Below are 24090 nucleotides of genomic sequence, written 5' to 3' on the forward strand. Positions count from 1 at the left end.
ATCACTTTATTCTCTCTGATTGAGAGAATTCTCATCAATCAAATATATACTAAACTTTCAAGAGAAAATCGTCCAGGTAACTGTTGTGTTTTTAATATAGACCTCCTTTCTATACAAGGGAAAGTGGGAAGGGTTTGATAGCCCATTTTGCAGAAGCCACCTTTAACAGTGTGCACACAGCTGGATCATTATTTTCTGATCTCGTAAACCCCATGGAGGGCAAAATCGCAATGAAATTTGGTAGCAAAACTGGCTGACTCCTGTATTCGCATGGACACAGATGCCCGTGTGACAATTCTGACTTACTCTTGCAATCCATCAGCCTATAAATCGTGACTGATCTTGCATTTTTGAGAAGGCCCTATTAAGGGATGATAAATTCGCATATGTACCTCTTGCTACTACGACAGACCTCATCACTCCATTTGCCCTGAGCTGACTGGGAGAATAGGGCACAGTTTTCTCGCTTACCACCGTTGGGCTGTGCACGGTCCCAGTTGAGGAAGGAGATGGTGACTCCATGGACATCAACAAACTTTCCCTCTGTGACCATGTCATTGATGCCTAACCAAAAGTCGTTGACACCTGGCAGGCTTCTTTTACCGTAGTCTCGAAGGGCATTGATTTCGTCGGAGTTTCTGGGGATAACCAAGGTTCCTCCCTTGGAGATGCAGTCTTCATTGGCTTCATGGAAATGCTTCAAGCCTTCTGAAGCAAGGTAGCATTTCTTGTGAACTTTTGTGCCTCGGAGACAGACTGTAAAGATGTGAAATTTGATATAATAAGATGCCTTTTGAGTGTTCCACATCCAGGATTGGGCTTGAAAAATAGCAGTTAATATTTGTGGAATGAGTGATGTGTCATCATAATGATGAGTTCATATTTATGGAGATTTTGTATGTGTCAGACCCTGTGCTAAGCACTTTATGATGACAAACTCATGTAATCATCACAGCAATCACATGAAGTGAGATTTTATTACTCCCACCCGTCCATATCAGGATAGTGAGGCTTACAGAAGTTCTTACTTGCAATGACTTAATGTATAAAAACATAACTTACATAACATATAAGATCATAACTATACAAACCCAGGTCTGTCTCACCCGTAAACCATTTTTTGGCCTTGCGCTGCTCTGATATACACATGCTTGTTAGTTTGCACAGCTCTGTTGTGTGCTGTTTCCTTGGAACTTTTGGAACTGGGTGGTATTTCATAATTAGTTAACAAACAAACACAAACAAAAGTCTGAGCTGACATATAGAGCAAGAGTAGTTTTGTTATCCAAATAACTCAGCCCTGGTAATTCTGTTCAGGTTGTCCAGGATAAACCAAACATAAAGATAGTTTTAGGGCAAAGCATTGGAGAACCAGGGTCTGACATTTGTTAGGTTTGTAATTGTTGGAGAAAATACTTAATTTTTCTGTGCCTCAGTTTCCTCATCTGTAAAATGAGGATAATCATAACGGCACCTGTTGTTGGAGGACTAATGTGTTCATGTTTGTAGAGTATTTATAGTGCCAAACGGTGGGTAAAATGTTAATAAAACTCTGTTGCCTTCTACATGGGCATTTGATCTTCCTTTAGCTTCTGAATTCTGTTCCTAGAAAGCTGGTAAAGGGAATATGTCAACAGTATTACTAGGCAAAATTGTTTATGATAAAAACAACCTTGAACTGATGACATATAGCTGGCCTGGGAGTTATAATGGAAGGCTGTAACTTTAGTCTTCCCTGAAAGTGGTAACTCATAATTGGACAGGTCTCTTGCAGGACCCATGAAGTTCTGCTTTTGGACTTAATATGTAAGGTATTGGATCCTGGGGGTATAAGCCTTGTGGACAAGGGCTGTTCTTGAACCCATTCAGTATGGCTCTATTTTCCTTACCCCTGGGATCCAAGGAGGGTCGCTCCTGGACAACAGGTGTAGAGGGCATAGCTTGCTGGGAGCTCTACCCCTGTGTAAAGAGGAATGCCAAGTTGTGGTTCTAACCAGTGGCCTTCCGTTTGCATCTGGTGCCCCATGTGGCCAGAGTGAGTCCTGTGATCCTGCGTTTAGTTGAACCTCAGCAGATCTCCCAGTAGGCACTTAGTAAACATCTAATGAATGCTAATTATTTTCGCCAATCAATATTTGCTTCAATTCTGTTTCTTTGCCTATTAGAGAGGAATTATGGACAAATTTTTTAAATGCATTGTTGAAATGTGTATTTGTATTTCTATACTATCCATATATATAGGAGAAGGGAGTGGAAAATCAAGCTGATTTCCCCAAACAGTTGTCTCCCCAGCTTTTGAATCCTTTCTCCTAGACACCTCTCTGGGTTGTCAATGTCTCTTTTAAAAGTGTCACCTAGACTTTGACATGTACCCTAGGTATGGTTTGAATTTCTGGCAAATCATGATTTCCTGTCTCTTTTGAGACAAAGCATTGATGAGTCGGATCTTACCTGTCTGTAGGGCTTGCATTTCCTTCAGGGCATTGACTTCTCTCCAGAGCTTTTCAACTTGAGTCTTCAGGTCTCCATCCTTTTCTGGGGATATTTTAGGGTGGGGTAGGGTAGGAGGAATGAAAAGCATATGATTAAATTAAGATAAAAATAAAAGTAAAGCTTTGGAACCCAGAATCTAAGGTGAGGGTGGTTTTGATGAAACTGAGCCAAGTATACATGAGAATTAATGCGTGAAAATAAGCTGGCCATGAAGGTTCGTTAAGAGCTTGGTTGTGATAATAATACTAGATGATCCTTCTGTGAGAGAGGGCTGCTATGCCTCTCCCCCATCCTGTGGGACTCTCCCTCCATCAGACATCAGACTTACTGACTTTCAGAGCATCTTAGACCAAGGTATGTCATCTCAGGATCCATTCCTCTGGGTTTCTCCTGCCTGGAACAAACATTCTTGCTCCAGCACTTGTCCGTGTCCTCACTGAGCTGAAATATCTTTTCTAGAAGCCTTTTCTAGTTGTCATCTCTATACTAGCATCTGTCTGACTAATCTCTTTTCTTTGTTTTTTTTTTTGTTTTTTTTTTTAAAGATTTTTATTTATTTATTTGACAGAGAGAGATCACAAGTAGACAGAGAGGCAGGCAGAGAGAGAGAGAGAGAAGCAGGCTCTCTGCTGAGCAGAGAGCCCGATGCGGGACTCGATCCCAGGACCCTGAGACCATGACCTGAGCCGAAGGCAGCGGCTTAACCCACTGAGCCACCCAGGCGCCCCTAATCTCTTTTCTTTGAACCTTTACTTTTATTCAGAGCACTTTTCTCCATAATTATTTTTACTTACTGAATTTTGGGTGTCTTAGTGTCCATGGTGCTCCTGATGCTTAACACAACGCTTAGCACATAATAGCTGTTCATAATGTTTGTTGAATGAATGAACAAGATTCTAGGACTGATGGAGTCTGTCTTAGAAATAGACAGTTTGAACTCTTTGGAGGCAAGAATTATAATAAATTGTAATAAATAACAAAAAGAAAAAAATACTAAGAACCATCATACACTGTGTACCAGGCACTTAATTCTTTCAGGATTCCTGCGAAATAGACACCATTACTGTCCTCAACTCACAGAAGAAATGGAGGCACAAGAATGAACCTGCTTTAGGCCAGCCAGCGAATAAGGAGCAGTCACGATTTGAATCTGTCTTACTCCAAGTCTGTGCTCTTCACATCCTTCTGATCTGCTCCTGCACAGTAATTGCCTGATCCCTAGCACATGGCCTTGGACTGAGAAGATGCTTAAAGCTTGGTATGAACTGTCACCACCTGCCTCCTTACATAGATGCCATATGGGGAATCTGTGTTTTATCCTGGATTTTTCAGGATAGTCCTAAATCCACACATGCTGATTCATCGTCCTCTTAAACATAAGCTTTGCAAGCCAGATGTTTCCACATTGAGTTAGGAAAGCCTTCTGGGTCCGCAGGAGTGGACCCCGTCTGTGTTTCATGTGATATTGCACATCATTTCTGAAAGCATCCAGTACTCAGCTCAGAAATACAGTACCCCAAGAATTTCCTCAAAGAGACCATTCAATCCAGAATAAATGTAAGGGTACATTCAGAATGCGAAACCATCAGCTGTGGGAGGCCAGGCTCACCAAGACCACTGAAGACTTTTTTCCAAGCTTCAAGTTGTCAGCCATACAAATGTCATCCCCCTTCTCTCTCAGCTTCCTGCTCCATTCCGTCTAAATATGTGGCCTCTACAGGGAAGCTGTAACGTTGTAATTAACATGAAGACATGAATAATATTGGGCTCCTGGGAGATCATTATGGGAATCATTATCCAGGTGACTTGGCTTCTCCTTCTAACCTTTGTGACAAATATGGATGTGTTTCGTCTACAGTGAATACAGGGACTAACTATTTCAGCGTAAAATTGAATTTTATTTGTTTCTGCAACATATAATTTATTGAGACCTATGAATTAAATACCAGGGAAATTTTGTTTTTTAGTTAAGTAAGTCCCTTGTTTGCCATTTTGAGTAGAACAAAAACAAAAACAACAACAAAAACTCCTTCTCGTTTTATTATTGTTTTTCTCCAGAAGTAGCTTCCGTGTAGAAATGCAGAATTAATTCTGGAAAATCACCAGTAAACCTATGGAATGTATATACTTCCACCTCATGAACAACCAAAGAAATGTCAACCTTCTTAACAATCAAAGAAATGCAAATTAAAAGAGAGGCATTTTGCTTTTTGGTGAGGTTGAGCTTAAGCTGTGATATAATGTTAAGTTGTCAAGGTGTGTGGGAATGGCCATATACTGACGATGGGAGCAGTGTAGGTTGACGCTATTATTTTGGGAGACAGTTGGAAAGTGTAATGAAGCTGCAGTTTTCTAGAGGAGTATCTTAACTGAGGCAGTGGATCAAAAACAAAATAGATGGGAAGCCACACAGAAGTTCACCAGGAGGGGCACCTGGGTGGCTCAGTGGTTAAAGCCTCTGCCTTCGGCTCAGGTCATGATCTCAGGGTCCTGATACCGAGTCCTGCATCAGGCTCCCTGCTCTCTCTCTCTCTGCCTACTTGTGATCTTTGTCTGTCAAATAAATAAATAAAATCTTAAAAAAAAAAAAAGTTCACCAGGAGACAACAGATGACATGAATCATGACCCATCTGTGCAGTGGAATATGATGCAGACTCTAGAAGGACCTATGCATCCCTTATGTTGATAGTTATCCAAGATTTGGTAGATGAAAGAAATTAATAGCCAGTCTTTATTTGGCTAAAAAATAGAAGGTTTTAATTGTGCATTAGAACAACTCTGGGAATGTTATTTCCCAGTAAGTAATAGTTGGTAATTCTGTGAAGAGGTTTGAGAGAGAAAAAAAACAGCCTTCACTTTTGATTTCATAAAATTGGGTATAATCCCCAGGTACTTAAAATGTTTTCAAATTGTATGTGTTAGTGGAGAGAGGTGTTTGGTAAGTTTAGGCTTACTGCCCTTACTGCTGTAGAGTCTGCTTTCTTGGACTTCATAGCAAAAACTCACAAAAATTCCTTTGGGAGGATGATGCTGAGGAGGTGTGCACAGTCAGTTAAAAGGCAAACAGGGAAAAGCATTGTGCACACTTGCGTGTGGTTGGGGATGGGGAGGGGGAGAGCTACATGACCTGAACCAAATGATCTCAGAAGCATCCCCACAGCACACACACACATCCGCATGTTCACACCCCTCCCCACATCCCTGCTGGTGGTCACTGCCTTGCCACTGCTTCCCAGCGGTGAAGAGACGCTGACACCAAAAATACACCCTATCATCACACAGTATCTCCTATCTCCCTCTTTCCCCTGCCCTCATCTTCACCGGTATACTTTATCACTCCTGAGAAGTATTTTAAGCTTCCATTTAAAAGAGGTAAGAGGAAAGTTTAATATTGTATAAGGGAAAAGATTCCACTGAAGAAACCTTGCATCAGACTGAAATCATAGAAATAAATACCCCCTTTGCAGGGCACTTTATAGTATCCAAAACACAACACCCAAGACAAGCCTCCTTTAAGCACCACCCATCCGTGTGTGTCAAGTCTGGCTCTCACTTTGTTGGTATGTTTCCTGTGTTTTGTTACTACTGAAGTGAAATCGATAAGGAAGTAGTGTCATAATATTGACCTTGAAATACGCTGAAATGAAAATGAAAATGACTCAGAGGATGAGATAAAACATCACTCTTTGTCTCCCTTGATGCTTTTTCCCTCATGCTGTGCTTCCAGCACATTGCAAATAAATTGCTCTCATCTTTGTTCTTTGCAAGATTTTTTTTTTTTTTTTAAGATTTACTTACTTGAGAGAAAAAGAGAGTGAGCAGGGGAAGAGGCAGAGGGACAGAGAGAATGTCAAGCCAACTCCCACTGAGTGCAGAGCCCAACGCAAGGCTCAGTCTCACGACCCTGAGATCATGACCTGAGCTGAAATCAAGAGACGATCACTTAACTGACTGAGCCCCCCAGGAACCCCTGTTTTTTTTCTCTTTTGCCTCTTAACCCAGTTCAAGCCACCCAGACTTTAGGATTGCTTAGAGAATCAGTTTTGCATTAAGATATTTTTGAATGCTATATGACTTTGCATAATGACATATCTCTAAGTTTAAAAACAGGTTCAATTTCTCTCTGACATGAAAAAACTTAAATGTGTAGGGTAGACTGTCTTTATATTGTCAAGAGTATGAAAATATATCTGCTTGATAACGGGTGAGAAAATGGTCTCACTTTGACTATTCTTTTAATAAGATTATAGTTATCTTACAAATATATTTGAACAGTTATACAGTATCTAGGAATGAAACCGTATATTCTAATTACTGTCAGTCTATTCTACTTGATCCCTTATTCATAATAACCAGATATCCACCTATCCAGGTTAACTTGCTCTGAAGAACATTCTGCTAAGCTCACTTGACAAAGGATATACAATACAGACATTTTTTTCTATTTAAAAAAGGGCCTACATGTGATTCCTTTAAATATCAAAATGTCCTAGAAAATTAAAAGGTCACTCAGTCCCCTGAACTACCATATCCGCATGATAGCATGGTGCTATCACCAGAGACAGTTGTGCTGGAGGAGTCTGGAAATGAACATTGCCCAGTCCCTCCCCACACTGCACACGCCTCGAATTTTGCTGGCCTGAAGAGCCCCATTACCTTTCACTCGGCGTTTGCTGTGCTTCTTGGCTTTAAATTTGGACGTGTGGCTGGTGGTCTGGTCCAGGAGTAAGGTGATAACCAGGATGTAAATTACAAGTCCATTCTTTGCCATGGCTCTTGGTCAGGTCTGGTGCCCACTTTGCCAGCTCCTGTGAAGTAGTGGAGAGCAAGAAGACTGCACAGCCTCATCTTGCCCTGGAGCCCCTGGGGCCAGCTTTATAAAAGCTCGTGTGAAGGTTGGCTGGACTCCTGCTGACGAAATGTGTGGATTCCTCAGCTGCCCGCAGCATAAGGTGGCCCCTTGTTCTTGTGTCTCATGTTAGTCTTTTCTTGTTTTTAATGTTCCTATTACATTCTGTACTTGACTTGCCTTTTCAGAGTAAATCAGAGTTAACTAAGGGATTAAGGCCTTTACCTGCTTTCTTCTTCTTCTTTCTTTAAGTCCAGGAGGTTTGGAGTCTCTCTGTGAAGACCCCAGTATTTAAGCCCTTGATTTGGAGCTCTGAAGTTCACTTAATGATCTGGGAAATTTAGTCCTATATTCAGGGCAAATAAATAAATAAAGCACAACCCCCCCCCCCAAAAGTAGGAAAGCTCCTGACTGTGTATGAGAGAGAGAGAGAGAGAGTGTGTGTGTGTGTGTGTGTGTGCGCGATGCCAGAGTCTACACACACTCAAGGGTCTACACAGCTCAAGTGAAACTTGGGAACGGTTTGCTCACAGAGTATTAACAGGGATGGCCAAAGGGATGGTCCATGATCAGACAGAAAGCTTTCTTTTAGGATTTCGTGAATTCATCAGAAGTTACATTTTTGGGAAACATACCTTAGAATGAAAAGAAAATTAAGATGATTAATTATTTTTGTAAGAATTAATGTAAAACATCTACTCTAGCTGTTCTGCAAATCCCCATCACCCAACACTTTCTGCCTTGCAATTACCCCAAACACTTAAATAATACTTTGAAAGAGAATATCGAAATAACAGAAGAATAGAATGAAAGACTTAGTATAATTATTCTTACCTTAACAATGGGCTTTTTAGGACAAGTACTAGGAACCAGATAGGCTTTTGTATCAAAAGCAAGGGACGTCCATTATCTTTCTTTTTCTTTCTTTCTTTTTTTTTTTTTTTTGAGACAACATAAGATCAAGGGCTGATTGAGTCCCTCTGGATCTTGGAAAACCAGTCTAATCTGTCTTCATTGCCTTCCTGTGAGAGCCTCTTTGTACCCTACCCACGTATTAACACTGAAACAAGACCACTGATAGAGAAAAGTCTGACATGATTTAGCAATGTAAATGTGAAACAAAGAATAAAGAGTTTACTTATAATGCGGACTCCTTGTACTGATTGGGCAGTCTGTTAGTAGGCACTTCATAGCGTCGTGGAAACAAGCTGAGCTGGGTTCAGGGTTGTATTTCACCCATTCATCAGCTGTGTGCTGTTGGGCAAGTCACCGAACCTGTCTGGGCCTGTTCCCACACAGAGCTAGGAATGCCTACTTCATAGGGCTGCTGGAAAGAGTAAATGAAGTAATAGCTATAAGCCCTTAGCACAATGCCTGGTGCTTAATAATAGGAATAGTAACAGCATCTGTAACATCCTTACCATCAATTATAATAGTATGTACACTTCATTCCGTGGAGGACCAGGTCTGTTTATTCTTCACAGCAAGCCTATGGGATAAATATTCTCTCCATTTACAGATGATCGAATCTGAGCCTCAGGAAAGTTAAGCATACTTGTTCATCGCTCAAATTCCAGTGGAATTGGAGTAGAATTTAAAATCTAGGGTTTTTTTTGTTTTTTTTTTTTTTTTTTAAGATTTTATTTATTTATTTGACAGAGAGATCACAAGTCGACAGAGGCAGGCAGAGAGAGAGAGAGGGAAGCAGGCTCCCTGCTGAGCAGAGAGCCTGATGCGGGACTCGATCCCAGGACCCTGAGATCACGACCTGAGCCAAAGGCAGCGGCTTAACCCACTGAGCCACCCAGGCGCCCCTTAAAACCTAGTTTTAAATGACCCTCCTTTAAATGACTCTCCTTTGACCTGGCCTGTGAAAAATGTGCTTTGATTGGGGTAGGGAAAAGGATCAGTGCTTTATAACTGATCTTACGATTGATTAGAAATACTTTTCGCCGGCTTCTCAAATCCTTGCCTCTGAGAAGAGATTCCGAGTTACAGAAGAGCCGTGGAAATGATTTCTCTTGGGGCTTTGATCTGTGCTATGTTCTAACTAGATTTGTAAGAAAAGAAATAAATCTGTATTGTTTTAGGCTCTTTTTCCTTTCCAGGAAGCCTCTGGCACTTTTTGGATTTGTTTTCTTTTAGCCAGATTCTACAACCTACGCTTTCATTCCTTTAAATTAAAAGACTTTATTTTTTAGAAAAGTTTTAGATTTCTAGAAAACTTGAGCAGAAAGCTTGGAGAGACTGCCTTTCCCCTCCCCAGTTTCTCCTATTATTAGCATCCTGCAGAAAAACAAAAACCAAAGAAAAAATCTTGCATGTGTGTGGTGTATTTGTTATAACTGATGAATGAATATCGATCTGTTACTCTCCGTTAAGGCCTATAGTTTACATTAGGGCTCACTGTTTGTGTCATACAGCTCCACGGTTCTTAGCCAATAATTGTATAATGTCATGTATCCGCCATTACAGTAGCATCCAGAAGCGTTTTGCTGAAGCCCACACTTTTAGTTCTAATTAAATATTTGAGGATTCGTTTCTTCCCCGGCTGTACTGCCTGGTACCCCTCAAGACTCTCTCCTAGCTGCTCTAACCTGTTAATCTCTCCCTAGATGATCTTCCTTCTTCTCACGACTTCACAGTCTCTGTCTGGGTCTCCTCCTTCAGAGTCACAGTTCCAGGTGCCCGTGTGACCCTTCCAGGTGGATGTCGCAGAGACATTTCAAACTCGTGATGGTTAAAGCAAAATTCTGGATTCTTTCCCCGTTAACATCCCATGAATTTCAGAAAGCCTATTCTTCCTGACTCTTCTCCAGTGCTGTTAATGTCCCCAACCCACTCAGGGGTTCATTTCTGAAAGTGAGGAATAATCTCTGTGCTTTGCCCACCCGCCCCCACCCCAGACCTTTGTCTGCAACACCCTTCCTTGCAGCCTTGTCAGCAGCAACCTTGTCAGTAGAAATGTGTGGTTTCTACTTCTGTGTAGATGGTTCCTCTTTCTTGCCATCATCCCATCTGAAGTCAGTCACCAAGAGCTCTGGTCCCCACCCAGCTCTGCCACTCTGCTCCTGCCCAGCTTAAGTGAATGCTCCACACATCACTAATGAGATCGTTACTCTCTGACTTAACACCTTCTAAATCTTTCTATTGTATATAAGATGAAACCTGGACTTCTTTCTTTGTTTTCTGAGAACCTCCTACCTGGTGAGACCCACCTGGTTCTTCCTGGTGAATTTTGCCCTTCATGGGAAAAATTTGAGTCATATTTAGTTCTTTGAGTCATATTTAGTTCTGTCTTTCCATTCCCACTGTGCTTTTCCACATGATTTTTTTCTGTCTCTATGTTGTCACCCTTTCCCAAACTCAGACTCTTGGCATGAGTCCAAATTAGTGCTACTTTGTGTATGACCAACTCTTTCTTGTCTTCCAGATCTGAACTTGAAGATCACCTTCTCACACATCTTCTCTATCTGCATAATGTAGCAAGGTCCTTCTCTGTCTTCTCCAAGAAGGTACCCTGCTTCTTTTATAGCCCTTTCATGGTTTGGTACTCATTTTAAAAATGAATTGATGTACTTGATTCACTAGTTGGACGTCAGTCTCTCCAGCTGGGCTGTAAGCCCCCAGAGGGCAGGAGCCGTGTTGGGTTAGCTCAGCTATGCATGCAGTAAAGTGCTTGGCACAGTGTTTGCTCAATAACTATTAACTAATGTGTAGAAGGATGGTCTTGCTTTTGCTTCCCTCCTTTCCAACCTCTGCTCTGAGACTCCAGCAATAAGGCACTTGACCAAGGAAATAGCTACTCAGCTCTTGGAGGAGTATAGAGACAGACCCATTTGGCATAATAACACTTGACATCATGCTAGGAAATCATCCTGCTCAGGACTGGGGAGAGGCTAACTGGTTTGGCAGGTGCTTGGCCCTGAGGTTAGACAAGGATGGAGCTTTCCTTTAACTTTTCTTCCTCCTGTTGAGATTCCAAGTCCAGTTCATCCTCCTTTAGGGAAAAACCACTAGAAACTAAATGACTACAGGATTGGCTGGAAGAAGATGAGAGTTGGATCTGAGAATATTCTTAAGGTAAGGATTTTTGTCCCTGTCCCAAATGCTGATTGACATCAGACATGGCCTTCACCCCCAGAACCTCAGTAGAAATAGCGAGGAATGGCAATGATCTGGAAAAAAATCACATCAAGAACTACACGCACATTGAAGGTAATGGGGGCGGGTGGCCCTGAACCCACCTTGTCTTTGGGGAAGGCAGGCCTCACTCAGTTTTCTTGGAGGCTAAACAATCCATTTTTTGTGGAGTGGGATGATGTCACCAGCTTGTCTCCTGGGCTGGACCAGGGCTTCTGAAAGGACTATTTAAGAAGAAGTACACATTTATAGCCAGGGAATAGGAACCATAAAAATACTGCCTTTAGTTGGAAAGCGTTTTGGTGAGGATTTACAAACTGTCACCAGAGTTTAAATTTCCCTAATAAATTGTTGTTTACAACACGTCTCCTGACCACCCTGTGTAATTGATGTGTTTATTCCACTGGTTGCTCTTTTAAAGTTGCTCTCAGCTGCTGTTTTCTAGAGTGTCTAACCAACAAATCCATCGTCCTCCTTGCTGTTTGTCTGTTAATCTTCAAGGCTGAAATCTTTGAAGGCTGTGTTCAGAGATTCAAGGGCAGCGTTTAGGGGAAGTGGTAGGGCTGAAGTTGGATATAGCAGAGATGAGGTTCAAATGCCTGAAGGAAAGATCGGTTATGGTGTCTGTGCAAGTTGTCTCATTTTTACTTAAGGCTATTACTTGTAGCTGTGACTGGCAGAGGTGTCCGGGAGTTTGAAGAGACGGCTGAGGGCAGGGTTTAGGAAGAGAGTTAAAAGCCCTACTAAGATGGGGCAGCACTGAGTATACATAACGAGCAAGAACTCCAGTTAAAATTTCAGCTCTGTTACTTTTTAGTTGTGTGATGTGATCAGACTTTGCTGTTTCTCCTGACTGTGGTTTCCTGATCTGTCTTACGGAATGTTGAGAAACCTACAGCATGTGGGTAAAATGCAAGCCACACCTTAGCGTAGGCTTCCCTAAAGACCTGTCACACAGATGTATGAGGCATCATGTCTCTGTAAGGTCACACTCATCCTTGCCCTGACCTCTGCCCGCAGATTTAACCCCATTTGAACCCACACTGAACATACTTATCATAAAACTTCTCAACTTTTTTTTTACTTATTTTATATATTTGTATCTCTCACATTTTTTTTTACCTTAGACATGTTTCTTGCCCTGTTCTCTGCTGATTTCCTAGACCAAAACTGTCCAGTAGAACTGCTCGATGGCCACATGTGGCTAATAGCTGCCATATTGGATAGCACAATTTGAGTGCCTCCCGAAATGAGTAATGTGGACGTTTGATAAATGTCTGTTACATGAAGTGGTTCAACCAAGAGAATTGGGAGTAAAGAGAATGGAGGTTTAGATCCAATTAATCTCATCATAATAACTGTGCTGGGATTTTTCTTGTAAATCCTATAAGGAAGGCATTGTTCTAGAGAGAGAAGGTGGGCCTATCCTTAGGGAGTGAAGTGAGCTTTCTAAGAATCTTCATCTTCTAAGTATTAGTCAAACTTGGTCTCCTCAAGAGGCACCCATGTGGCTAAGGTCTGCCTTTGGCTCAGGTCACAATCCTGAGGCCCTGGGATTGATCCCCCACATTGGGCTCCTTGCTCAGCAGGGTGTCTGCTTCTCCCTCTCCCTCTGCCCACTCCCCCCAGCCCCGGCCGCTCACTTGCTCACTCTCTCAAGTAAATAAAATCTTAAGAACAGTATCTATTAATACTATTTCTACCGTTGCTCTAATTTCTTTGGGTTTTCCCTGATATTACAGCAACCTCTGCCTGAGTTTCTTGGGTTCTGCTCTAGGCCTGTGGTAGCTCCTTCTCTGAGCTAATTTCTAGTGTGTGATCTCAGCTTGAACCAGCTCCCTTCCCTCTTCTGGGACTGAGTGTTCTTCTGGCTCCATCCCATTCTGCCTTCTCATGAGCCCTTCCAGACAATGGCTAAGACCAGTGCATCCTCGGCCCTAACCTGAGTCTTCACCTCCCACAGCAACACACAGTATCAGAAAGTACACAAATGACACCGAACTGGGGTTGAATCACGGCTCTCATTGACCAGCTGTGTGCCTGGGGCAGGCTCACTAATCTCTCTCAGCCTCGCATTCCTACGAATTGGGGGTCATAATGACCATCTGCCACCATTGTTGGGAAGATTAAAAAGATTCCCTGAAAACAGTCAGTATTGTGGCTGATACATAAGAGATACTTCCTCTGAGCACTTTCTTTTGATAAATCAGTTCTTGTTATCACCATCGCTGTTATAATGTCCTAGCGTTTACTGACTTCGCTCTGAAGTCATTCCCTGCAGCCACCCAGTCTGCCCCCTTATAGTTATCCCTCTGTCTCATCCTCCAAGCACCCATTATAGTGAACAGTTCTTTTTTTTTTTTTTAGGGAAAGCAAACATTCCATTGGTCTGTTTTTCCTAGGTGTACCAACATTTCAATTTTATTGTGAGTTTTGCCTGCCCTGCTGCCAAGATGGTCCAAGAATACAAACGAGTCAGTATTCGCCTCCCTTCTCCTGGGAGCAAGGGCAGCCCTCAGTGGAAAACCTTCCTAATTCCTCTCTGAAGGCCTCCCAAGGTTGGACCTAGTGGAAACAGTTTTCCTTCAGGTAACTACAACGAGGTCGTTGTTCTTCCTTAGAATTCAAAGACTTGCGGACTCTCTGTATTTAGAGCAAGATGACTGCAGATTACAGAATGAAACATTGAAAAAATCTGCCTTTCTGGGTATTAACTAATTTTCCAACTTTTAAGTCCATGACCATTTCACTGGTGGAAATTTAGTGATAGAACTAAAGCCATCTTGTGTTCCCCTTGAGCTGGCCCAGTTAAACAGTCAGGCTATTCTGTCCAGTTTAAATGGGATAAAAAGGGATTGCCTTTTGGTCCTCTCTCCAGAAAGTGCTTCCCAAGGCTGAAACCCTACATGGCTAAGCTGAAGAAATTGTCTTTGATGGGTTATACCAAGGAAATTATGTCCACAATATCTGTTTCTCGTAAAGAGTAGGAAAAAGCAACTAAATAGTTAAATGAATTATATGTACAAGGCATTACTTATATTTCTTTTGAGTCTGAGATAAATTAATAGATAGAGGAAGAGAAGCAGCAGTTGGAGAGGATGGAGAGATCGAAACAGGTTTGGTATTGGACAAGTCAGTCTCAAAGTTTTCAGGAGACACTTGCTGGATTTATCTAGTTGATGGGAAATAATAGTTGGACATTGGAATGAAGTTAAAAAGTTCTTTGAGAGAATCAGTAATCTGTGAATAGCGAATCAATGATACATCAACAGTGGGGGACTGATGATGAGTCTGAATCCAGGATACTCACAGGGGAAGAGAGGAGGATCAGAGACAAACCCACAGCGTCCCAGATACATAAGGGGTGGGTGGAGACAGGAAAGGGACTCAGTCATCAGAAAAGCTAGAGGAAAACTACGTTTCTCTTTATTGATTCCACATCTTTTAAACCTAAGGTGAGGGTTCTTGGGGAGGAGAGAGGAGACAGAACTGGCAAATGTGTCAAAGAAGTAAAACAGGAAAAAGACTAAAATAAACATTGGTCTTGGCAGTTAGAAAAATGACTCCAGGCAATTTCTGTAAGGCATAAGGCACGGAAACCAGATTGCAGTGAGGAAAATGGTAAGTAGAAATTTAAAAGTTAATTTTTTTAGTAGACTTTCTTTTTTTTAGGCTCACAGCAAAATTGAACTGAAGGCACAGAGATTTCCCGTATGCCCCCCATATTTGGCTCTGGTTGTTTGTTGGGGGCAGGAGAGTAAGGGGTGTATGGGTGCAAAGTGGGGGTACATTTGTCCCCTACATCTTTGTGTATACATCCATTTTTTTTTTATGCTCTAGATTATTTTCTTAAGATACCCTGTTGTATCCTGCCCCAGTCCCTGCTTCTACCCCAGCCTCTTTGCAGACCCAGGTCTAGACCCACAATCTTGCATATCCCTCACTCTCAGTGCAGGAATGTGCTGGCCATGGGGCCACACACATCCATGCCCGCAGGCTGTTGGGCAGAAGGTGTGCCCACCACAAGCTCTGTGTGGAAATGGTAGGGGTGTGGGGTGGGGGTGAAGGCTGAAGACTCTGGAAAGAGACCACCTTGGTTTGAATCCTGGCTCTATGACTTCTCAGCTGTGTGCCCCTGCTACAGTATCTCCTATCACATAGGAAGAGAAGGTGCAACGGTACTCAGCTCCTAGGTAGAGATGAGGTCAGTGAATACCTACAACATGCCACCAGCAGTGTCTGTCCAATAGCAAATGCTAACAAGGTCCATTAAACAGATGGGAATGTTGAGTGGTTCTGATCCTTGAAACTTGAGTTTCTTGAGGTCCTAAAACTTGAGTGAAGTTTTTGTCTGTCAGGATGGGGCTAATTGTCCATTTGGTGAGTTGTCCTAGGGCCTCTTCTGGGAACCTGGCCTGACTCTTCCCTAATACAGTAGGGCAGTAGGAGGCTGGCTGATGACTCAGAGGAAGCCCACTCCGCATGGTGTGGAAGTGTTGGATGGGTCTGCAATAGCCTCGGGTTTGCACCTGCTACCCTGCCAGCAGTCCAGGTTATTGCACATCGTTTTAATGGACACATAGTTCACGTGCCTCGCGTTACTGAACTCCTGCTGGTTGTTTAACTAACTTCCAGCTTTTCCTTTATTAAAAATAAGGTCGAGATCTACATCTTTGTGTATACATCCATTTTTTTTTATGCTCTAGATTATTTTCTTAAGATACCCTGTTGTATAAATGGATTTACTGGAGGGCAGCATAGTGTAATGCTGGACTACACAGACTAGAGTCTGGATTGTTGAGATCAAATGTAGATCCTGCTACCGGCAGTTGAGTTTTCTCAAACCCCCGCCCCACACATACAATCTTGGTTTCCCCATCTATAAAATAGGGGATGATAGTAGTATTTATTTATTTTTCTTTTTTTATTATTTAAAAAAATTAAGATTTATTTATTTTATTTATCAGAGAAAGAGAGAGGAAGCACTGAGGGAGAAGCAGGCTCCCTGCTGAGCAAGGTGCCCAATGAGGGACTCAATCCCAGGATCCTGGGATCATGACCTCAGCTAAAAGTAGACGCTTAACCAATTGAGCCACCCAGCCTTCCCCAAAAGTAGTATTTAGAATATAAGTTGTTGTGGGGTTTAAATTAATACTTGTAAAGCACTTACTTAAAACATTTCGCCCATAGTAAGCATTAGTAAGTAATATTTAATATTACTGAGCCAAAGGGGATGAATATTATAAGATTCTTGATACATATTGCAAATTATATTTGATGGTAAAGAGGAGAAGGCCTTAGCTTGTCTCCTTCTTAGGAGGAGTGAACAGTGATGAGGTTGGGGGAGATACGAGGAGATCAGTTTTAGGACACAGATTAGGCCATGTGGCCTACCAGGCAAGGTCACTGATTCTTTAAAGGGTTTCACGTAGGGATGGCTAGCTCTTTCTCTTTACTTCTTCCAAAGAGCATTTCTTCTCGTCTCTTTACTTCTCTGTAATATTCAACTGGAAGGATGGTATTGAGGTCCTGAGATGTGGGTCTGGGCTAAGAAAGATACAGAAGCTCCTAAATTTGGGGGAAGGTTCTGTATTCTAGCCCAGTACACTGTGCAGTGCTCTGTGGAGTTTGAGCCGAGTCAGTCCTGGGTGCTGACCGAGTCAGCCCTGGGTGCTGACCGAGTCAGTCCTGGGTGTCCATTCTCCACTGTCCTTCATGCATGAAGGAGGAGGGTTGTGTAGGCCAAGGCAGGATTCAGGTATTTCTGTGCTCACTGACCATACGTAATATCATCTAATAAAGTCCCCAATGCCATCATCATACAGAACTCTATTTAAAAATGGATGTGTCCATTTTCCCACCAGGAAAAAAAAATGTACGTAAGAAGCAGATTTCAATGTTACATCATTTCTTAGAGATGTGGAGAAGTTCCTCAGGTTATGGAACAGCATGGCGGCTTACTGGAGAGCTGTACTGGTGTCTTGGAAATGCTGCTCTTTTTCTCAGAGGTGAAAGCTTTTAGGGCTTTAGAATATGAACCAGCTTTTCTTTGCTTTCAGGAAACCACCAGCACATCCATTTTGAATGTCTGGTAAACAGTGAAGGAGTCAGTGTTTTAGGAGTGTCTGCTTTTCATCTCAGGAGACTTTTTCAGCTTCTGTTTTTCCCCAATGAGTAGAGAAGGGCCATCCAATTTGCATTGGATGCCGGATTTTGCTGTAGGGTTCCTTCCAGTAGAAACCAGACAGGAAATATTCCCAGAGCCTGGTTGTTTGGGTGTGGAGACAGCAAGTCCAGGGGACAGGCTGATGTCTCTGAAAGACCCGCATTCACTATGCCCACTTCCTTCTATAATTTATTTCTGTCCAGGGGGACTAGGCCAACCTCCAAAATATATACCAGATATCTGGGATTGCAGTTGAAAACCCCACTGCTTGCCTTGAGTATGTCTTTTTGGAAATAAGAGAGTAAACAGTCCTGGCTTTGCCTACTGATGGTTTAAGAGTAAGTAAAAGAATTATTTCTCCAACCAAAAATAGAAAGAGGATTACTCAAAGGGGATTAATATATTGGACTTCTAAGCCATCATTAAAATTCTGCTGTAAAAGGCTATTGAGAGACATGGAAAATGGCTGTAGTATATTTCTAAAGAGGAAAAAGCAATTATAAGCCAGAATTTATGGTTTATATATACTACTAATGGAGACATTTGGGTGCTGAGATTATGGCATTTGTTTCCTTTTATTTTCTAAGCTTTCTGCCTAAGCATACATCATATTTAAAGGTAAACATTTTATTGAAGTATAACATATGTACAGAAATGTGCCCAAATTGCAAGTATACAGCTTTCTGATTCTTCATAAAATTTACATCTGGCCATGCTACCAGTACCTAGGTAAAGCAAGCAGAACATCTCCAGAAGCTTCTTGAGCCCTGTCCTAGTCACTGTTCCTTATAAAGTAAACCACGCAGTGGCTGTGAAAGGTGTCAGCTAGCCTGGCTCAGCTGTTTCCCAGAATCCCTTTCCCTGTGTATTTTGAGTTATGGTGACGCACCGGATTCCCCTGCAGAATACCCACAGCATCGAAGGAGGGGGCAGTGAGAGACTGGTCAGGGTTCTGGCGCGTGCTCCTGGGTTCTGACTTGTCTTCCTTCTCCTTCACTACTTCCATCTTCCCTTCCCCATGGGCGGCCCTGTGGACCTCAGGCAGGAAGACTACAGCCTTACAGAGACCATTTAACTAGTTTCTACTGTTATGTAACGTCAAATCCTACAGGAATCCCCTTGGGTTTTTTTTTTAAGATTTTATTTATTTATTTGAAAGAGAGAGAACATGTGCACAAACGGGGGGAGGGGCAGAAGAAGAGGGAGAAGCAGACTCCCTGTTGAGCAGGAAGCCCCACCATGTGGTAGGGCTCCATTCCAGGACTACGGGACCATGATCTGAGCCAAATGCAGACTTAACTGACTGAGCCACCCAGGCGTCCCTGCAGAAATCCCTGTAATATGTGTAGGCGTACGCACATGTGGATATATCATAATGGCTTTGCTTCTCTGATTGAATCCTTTCTGATAAGAGAATTAGCGAGTGGATGATGGCCAGTCTTCAGGAATGTTTCCAGTGAATGTTCCTCACTTCTTGGTGTTCACATACTTGTATAGTTCCCTCTTACAATGAACAGGATTGACCCATGTCACTAATAAGATGTTCTGAAAATGGCTGTATGGGACTTTCAAGATTAGGTCATAAAACATATTGCCGCTTCTACTTCTTTCTCTGATTTCTTGCTTTGGAAGAAGCCAGCTGCCATGTCATGAAGACATTCAGGCAGTCCTATAAAGAGGTCCACCCCTGAGTCAGAACGGCCCAGCTGAACCACTTCCAAATTTCTGACCCACAGAAACTATGTAGGATAATAAATGTTCTTTGCTATTTTGTGTTGCTAACTTTTGGTGTAATTTGTTATACAGCATTAGACCCATGAAATTCTGAGGAGTGAAATACCTGTTATTTAAGGCCTGCAAATTTGGGGGTGGTTTGTTATCCATGAGGGATGTAAAAATCCTTTCTAAAATCCTGACAGTCATGCTATAAATCTGAAACAGTTTAGGGCCGTTGTCTGCTGTATGTAACAGCCATTTGAACAAATGGGGCTATATTTTTTCTCATGTAGTAAAAAATCTCGAGGGAGATAGTTCCAGTGTGGGCACAGTGGCTCAACATTAGGCATGGCCTCGGCATCTTTGCAATTCTCGGGGCCCTCTCCTCGGTTATAAGATGGCTACAATAGCTTCAAGCGTCACATCTTCACAGCATCACTTCTGAAAGCAGAGACAGGGTTTGTGGTCCCACGTGGGACCACATGGGACCACAGGGAAAGACAGGTCCCACATGCCTCCCTTTTATCACGGAAGGAAACTCGCGCTCAGATGTCCCCTAGCAGAGTTCCCCTTAAGGTCTCATTGGCCTGAATTGGGCCACAGGGTCGCCCCTAGACAGGGAGGCCCACTTTGTCTGACACAAAGGGCACACCACCAGATTCTTGAACAAAACAGGGTTCTAGCAGCAAGGGAGAGGTGGGGAGATGATGGCTCTTGGGTAGACAGCTGGGAGGGTTTGCCAAAAACCTGGACCTGACAGAATCCGGCTTACCTTTCAGATCCCCACCTCTTTAGGAAGGACTTAGTCAACGATCTCAGAGCTTTCTTGTCAACTCTTGAGGGTGTATGTTAAGATCTTTCTCTTTGGAATGCTGGTCACTGTAATTTGCTTGGTTTGTTATTTAACTGTGCCTGTATCTCTTGCTGGAGTGCCCGTCTCATAATTCCGGCCTAAGGATACAGGATCTGGCACACGGGACTCCAGGAAGTTCGTTCTCCTTCCCTGCTCTGCCGCACTCCTCTTTTTCCCTATTTCTGATCAACAGAAATCATTGTGAGAAGTAAACTTTTCAGTTTTCCACTGACTTTTTTATTTGTAAATCTATCCCAGGAATGTTCAATTGACTTGTTGAGCATAACTGTTTAATAAAGCAAGATCGTGGATGGTTAGCAAATAGAATGTTCTGTTGTGAATGAGAAGTCCCATGACTGGAAAGTGGGATTTCTCCTTTACTTTGTATATCTGACAAGGCTTGATTAAATATTAATCAGACTCTCCTGGAAACAGGGTCCGAGTTTAGTGATATAATTGTAACTCATATTCATAACTTAGGATTCATGCTCCTTACTGCTTCCTCTGGAATATTAATGTCGTTTCCTCTAAGGCTTGTGAAGGAGAATAGAGAGAGAGGGAGAAAGGGGCATGTGTCAGCCGTGGTTTCCTGGACTGTGAATGGGAAGGCCACTGGTTAGTTTTGACTTGAGTATGATCCCTGTCTGCATCCCTCTTCCAGATTTTGTCCATCCGTTAATATCAGCTGGGCCCTGCTATGTGCCAGGAAGTGTTTTAGGTGCAAAGATACAGCAGTAAACCACAGAGACAAATATCTCTGCCCACAGAAAGCTATGAATTTTAATGTTTCCTGGTATCAACACTTTTGAGAACTGTTGCATGTATTCTCAACTAATGCTCACAACTACCCGTGAGACATAATTTCTTATCCCCCATGATGGACGTAAACAGATTTTTTTTTCCTGCCAGTATGTTTTTCTCCTCTTGGTTATAAAATCTCTGTGGCAAGGAATGAATTCTGCTTTGGGTAGAGATGGACAGCTCCCATTTCAGTGTTTCAGAGGTGGATCAATAAACCAGATATGACCAACCAGGAAATCTTATCTCCAGGCCAGGCCAGAGTCCTCTCTGGAGCTTAAACCCCAGAACTATCAACAAGACTTGATTTCCTCCCGTTGAGATAAGTGAAGAATAGTTGTTGGCAGACAGAATTCACAGGAGGCTCTCTACCCATCCACACACAACTAATGCACACACACGAGAGAGGGAGAGAACCAGCCTGCCAATGTCTTTTGAAGTTCAGGATTTAGTTGTGCCAGTCAAATATCTTCCAGAACTAACCTGCCTGTTAATATCTTCCATTTCCCTCCTTTTCCCTCTCTTATCTTTTCTGGTTTTTGACAAATTATTGAATACTGTTTTGGTTTCATATTGCTGTCTAATATATTACCACAAACTTAGAGTCTCATTTATTAGAAACACAGGTTTATTTTCTAAATCTTCGAGTCAGGAGTCAGGGCTTAGCCAGTCTTCTGCTCAGGGGCTTCTAGCAAGGCATCAGCTGGGCTGTGTTTTCATCTGGAAGCTTGCTTGGGGAAGCATCTCTTCCAGTTCATTCAGGCTGTTGCCAGCATTGGCTTCCTTGGAGCTGTAGGACTGAGGCCCTGTCTCAGTGCTGTTGGCGAGGGGGACCTCTCAGCTCCTCAAGGCCACCCATGGCTCTTAGCTATGTGGCCCCTCACAAGCCCACTCAGAGCACGGTAACCTACCTCCTCAAAGCCAGCAAGGGAGAATCTCTTGCTCCAGTTTTCTAAGATGGAATCATATACAATGTAACCTAATCTAGGGAATGCCATCATTATGCTTGCCACATCCTGGTGGTTAGAAATAAGTCACAAGTTCTGCCCCCACTCAAGGGGATGGCATGGTACAAGGATATGATTCGCGGTGGGTCACCAATGAATGTGCCTGCTTCTAGAACCTACTTTATATATCAAGCACTAGGCACCACACTGGGGAATACCAAAGTGCAAAAGAGATACGGCTCCTTCTGTCTTGGAGCTTATATTCTTGTAAATTTGGAGCTTGTAAATTTTAAAGCCAATGAAATGCCACCTATTCCCCAATTCTGTGTTTCTCTATAAGCTAGTTTGAGTTCTTAGCAGCAGAAAGAATCCTAACCGATACATATCTACTTTATAGATGGTACAAACATGTAGATTGTAGAAGTCAAGGATCCTATCCTAGGGCTTTTTCCCTGGGCCCATAATCATGGAATGGATAAGACTTTGGGGGTAAAACGTGGGGGTTAATTGTGTTTTGGCTCCACTGTTTCTGACCTTCGACACATCACCTTTTTGAGCCCCAGCTTTCTGATCTCTGAAGTGAGCATAGTACCTGTCCACTGTAGGCCTATTCTGTGTGGTTCCTATGTGACAGTGTTCTGAGAACAGCTGTAGACGCAGGCAGATATCGCGGATGCACTTGGAGACGAGGAACAAGATGACACCACCACGGAATATTTCTGGACCCGTGGATCGTTTACCTGGGTCTTCCCAAAGGACCTATCTTGAGAGGAAGCACTCTTCCCTTTCCTATCATCTTTGCTTCTTTACTTCTGGACACCCAGAATGTGCCACGTGAATGCTGGTCAGTCCATCCTTCCAGGGTCTTGTGCGTTCTTTCATCAGTGCATTTGTGGGAGATGGAATAACAGTCCCTGAAAGATGCCCACACCCCGATCCCTGGAACCTGTGCATGGCAGAAGAGGCTTTCCAGATGTGTTAAGAGTCTTGAGATGGGGAGATTGTCCTGGATTATCTGGGTGGCCAGTGTAATCACAGGGTCTTTATAAAGAGAGACAGAAGGGCCAGAGGTAGAAGGAAGGAGATGTGGAAATAGAAGCAGAGTTTGGAGTGATGCTGTGGCTGGAGGGACCACAAGCTAAGGAGCACAGCAGCCCCTAGAAGCTGAGAAAGAAGGAACAGATACTTCTCTAGGGTTTCCAGAAGGAATATAGTCCTGCTGACACCTTGATGTTGGCCAAGAATACTCTCCTGAACTTCTGACCACCGGAACTATAAGATAATAAATTTGTGTTGTTTTAAGCTGTTAAATTTGTGGTAGAATTTTATGACAGTAATTGGAAATGGATAGAGTGCTAGCCCAACAACAGTATTGTTTTATATGTGTGGCCCTAGTGTGTGTGGGAACCAGATACTATCAGCACATCAGATCCAGTTTGTAAGTATTTGAGAAATTTGCAAGCTCATTGCAAAGTCGTGATAGCATGCAATTGACTGTGTTGGGAGTATTTACACAAATCAACAGCTAATTACAGCTTCTAGAAATTCTGGAGAGGTAGTTTGTCAGCATACCACTGTGGGTGGGTGTCTGTGTATTATGGGGAGCGTGGGGGGGGCATTGAGGTCTAAATGAAGATAATGTGATATATGGTGATTCCAGAGGACACCAAGGCCCTTGAGGGCAGGGCCACCTCTTACTATCTCTAAGACTCTTCCTTCCCTATGCTTTGCACCTATGCATTTAATGTTTTAATATTTAATATTAAATATAAATATTTTAATATTTATGAAATAAATATTTGGAATATGTCCTCCTTTAATGACTGGCCCAGATGAGATCAGTCCTTCAGTCTTGGACTCTTACATACTATTGTCCAATCAACCATCCAGGGGCACCCCAAAATAGCAGAAAATGATGGGATTTGAAACCAGTGAGAATTTGGATTTGAGACACTGCCCTGTCACTGATCAGTTGTGGGACCATGCAGAAGTAGCCTTTCTGAAGTCCAGTTTCCTCATCAGCAAGATGGAAATTATGGTTGCACACTGTTATGTGAAGGTCAAACACAATAGTGGGTGTGGAAGGAGTTTGTAAATGAAATGCCATGTAGATGCCATTATCAC

At 42.6% G+C, this 24090-nt stretch overlaps 1 protein-coding gene across 1 annotated transcript; it reads right to left on the minus strand.

Moving 5' to 3' along the window:
- Positions 1 to 364: 364 nt before the first annotated feature.
- CLEC3A (C-type lectin domain family 3 member A) lies at positions 365 to 7265 on the minus strand. Its single transcript, XM_045986707.1, has 3 exons — positions 7151 to 7265; positions 2452 to 2535; positions 365 to 756 (listed from the first exon to the last, which is right to left on the minus strand). Exons 1-3 carry the CDS (start codon positions 7263 to 7265, stop codon positions 365 to 367), a joined length of 591 nt encoding a protein of 196 aa, XP_045842663.1.
- Between the last annotated feature and the right edge of the window lie 16825 nt (positions 7266 to 24090).

Source organism: Meles meles, chromosome 19 (assembly GCF_922984935.1).
Source record: "Meles meles chromosome 19, mMelMel3.1 paternal haplotype, whole genome shotgun sequence".
NCBI lineage: Eukaryota > Metazoa > Chordata > Mammalia > Carnivora > Mustelidae > Meles > Meles meles.

Excerpts from the sequence above, each read along its gene's own strand:
- CLEC3A (XM_045986707.1), bottom strand. The coding sequence starts at position 7,265 with ATGGCAAAGAATGGACTTGTAATTTACATCCTGGTTATCACCTTACTC. Across the intron at positions 2,536-7,150 it reads CAGCAAACGCCGAGTGAAAG|AAAAGGATGGAGACCTGAAG; the intron begins GTAATGGGGCTC and ends AAATATCCCCAG. Across the intron at positions 757-2,451 it reads AATGCAAGCCCTACAGACAG|TCTGTCTCCGAGGCACAAAA; the intron begins GTAAGATCCGAC and ends ACATCTTTACAG.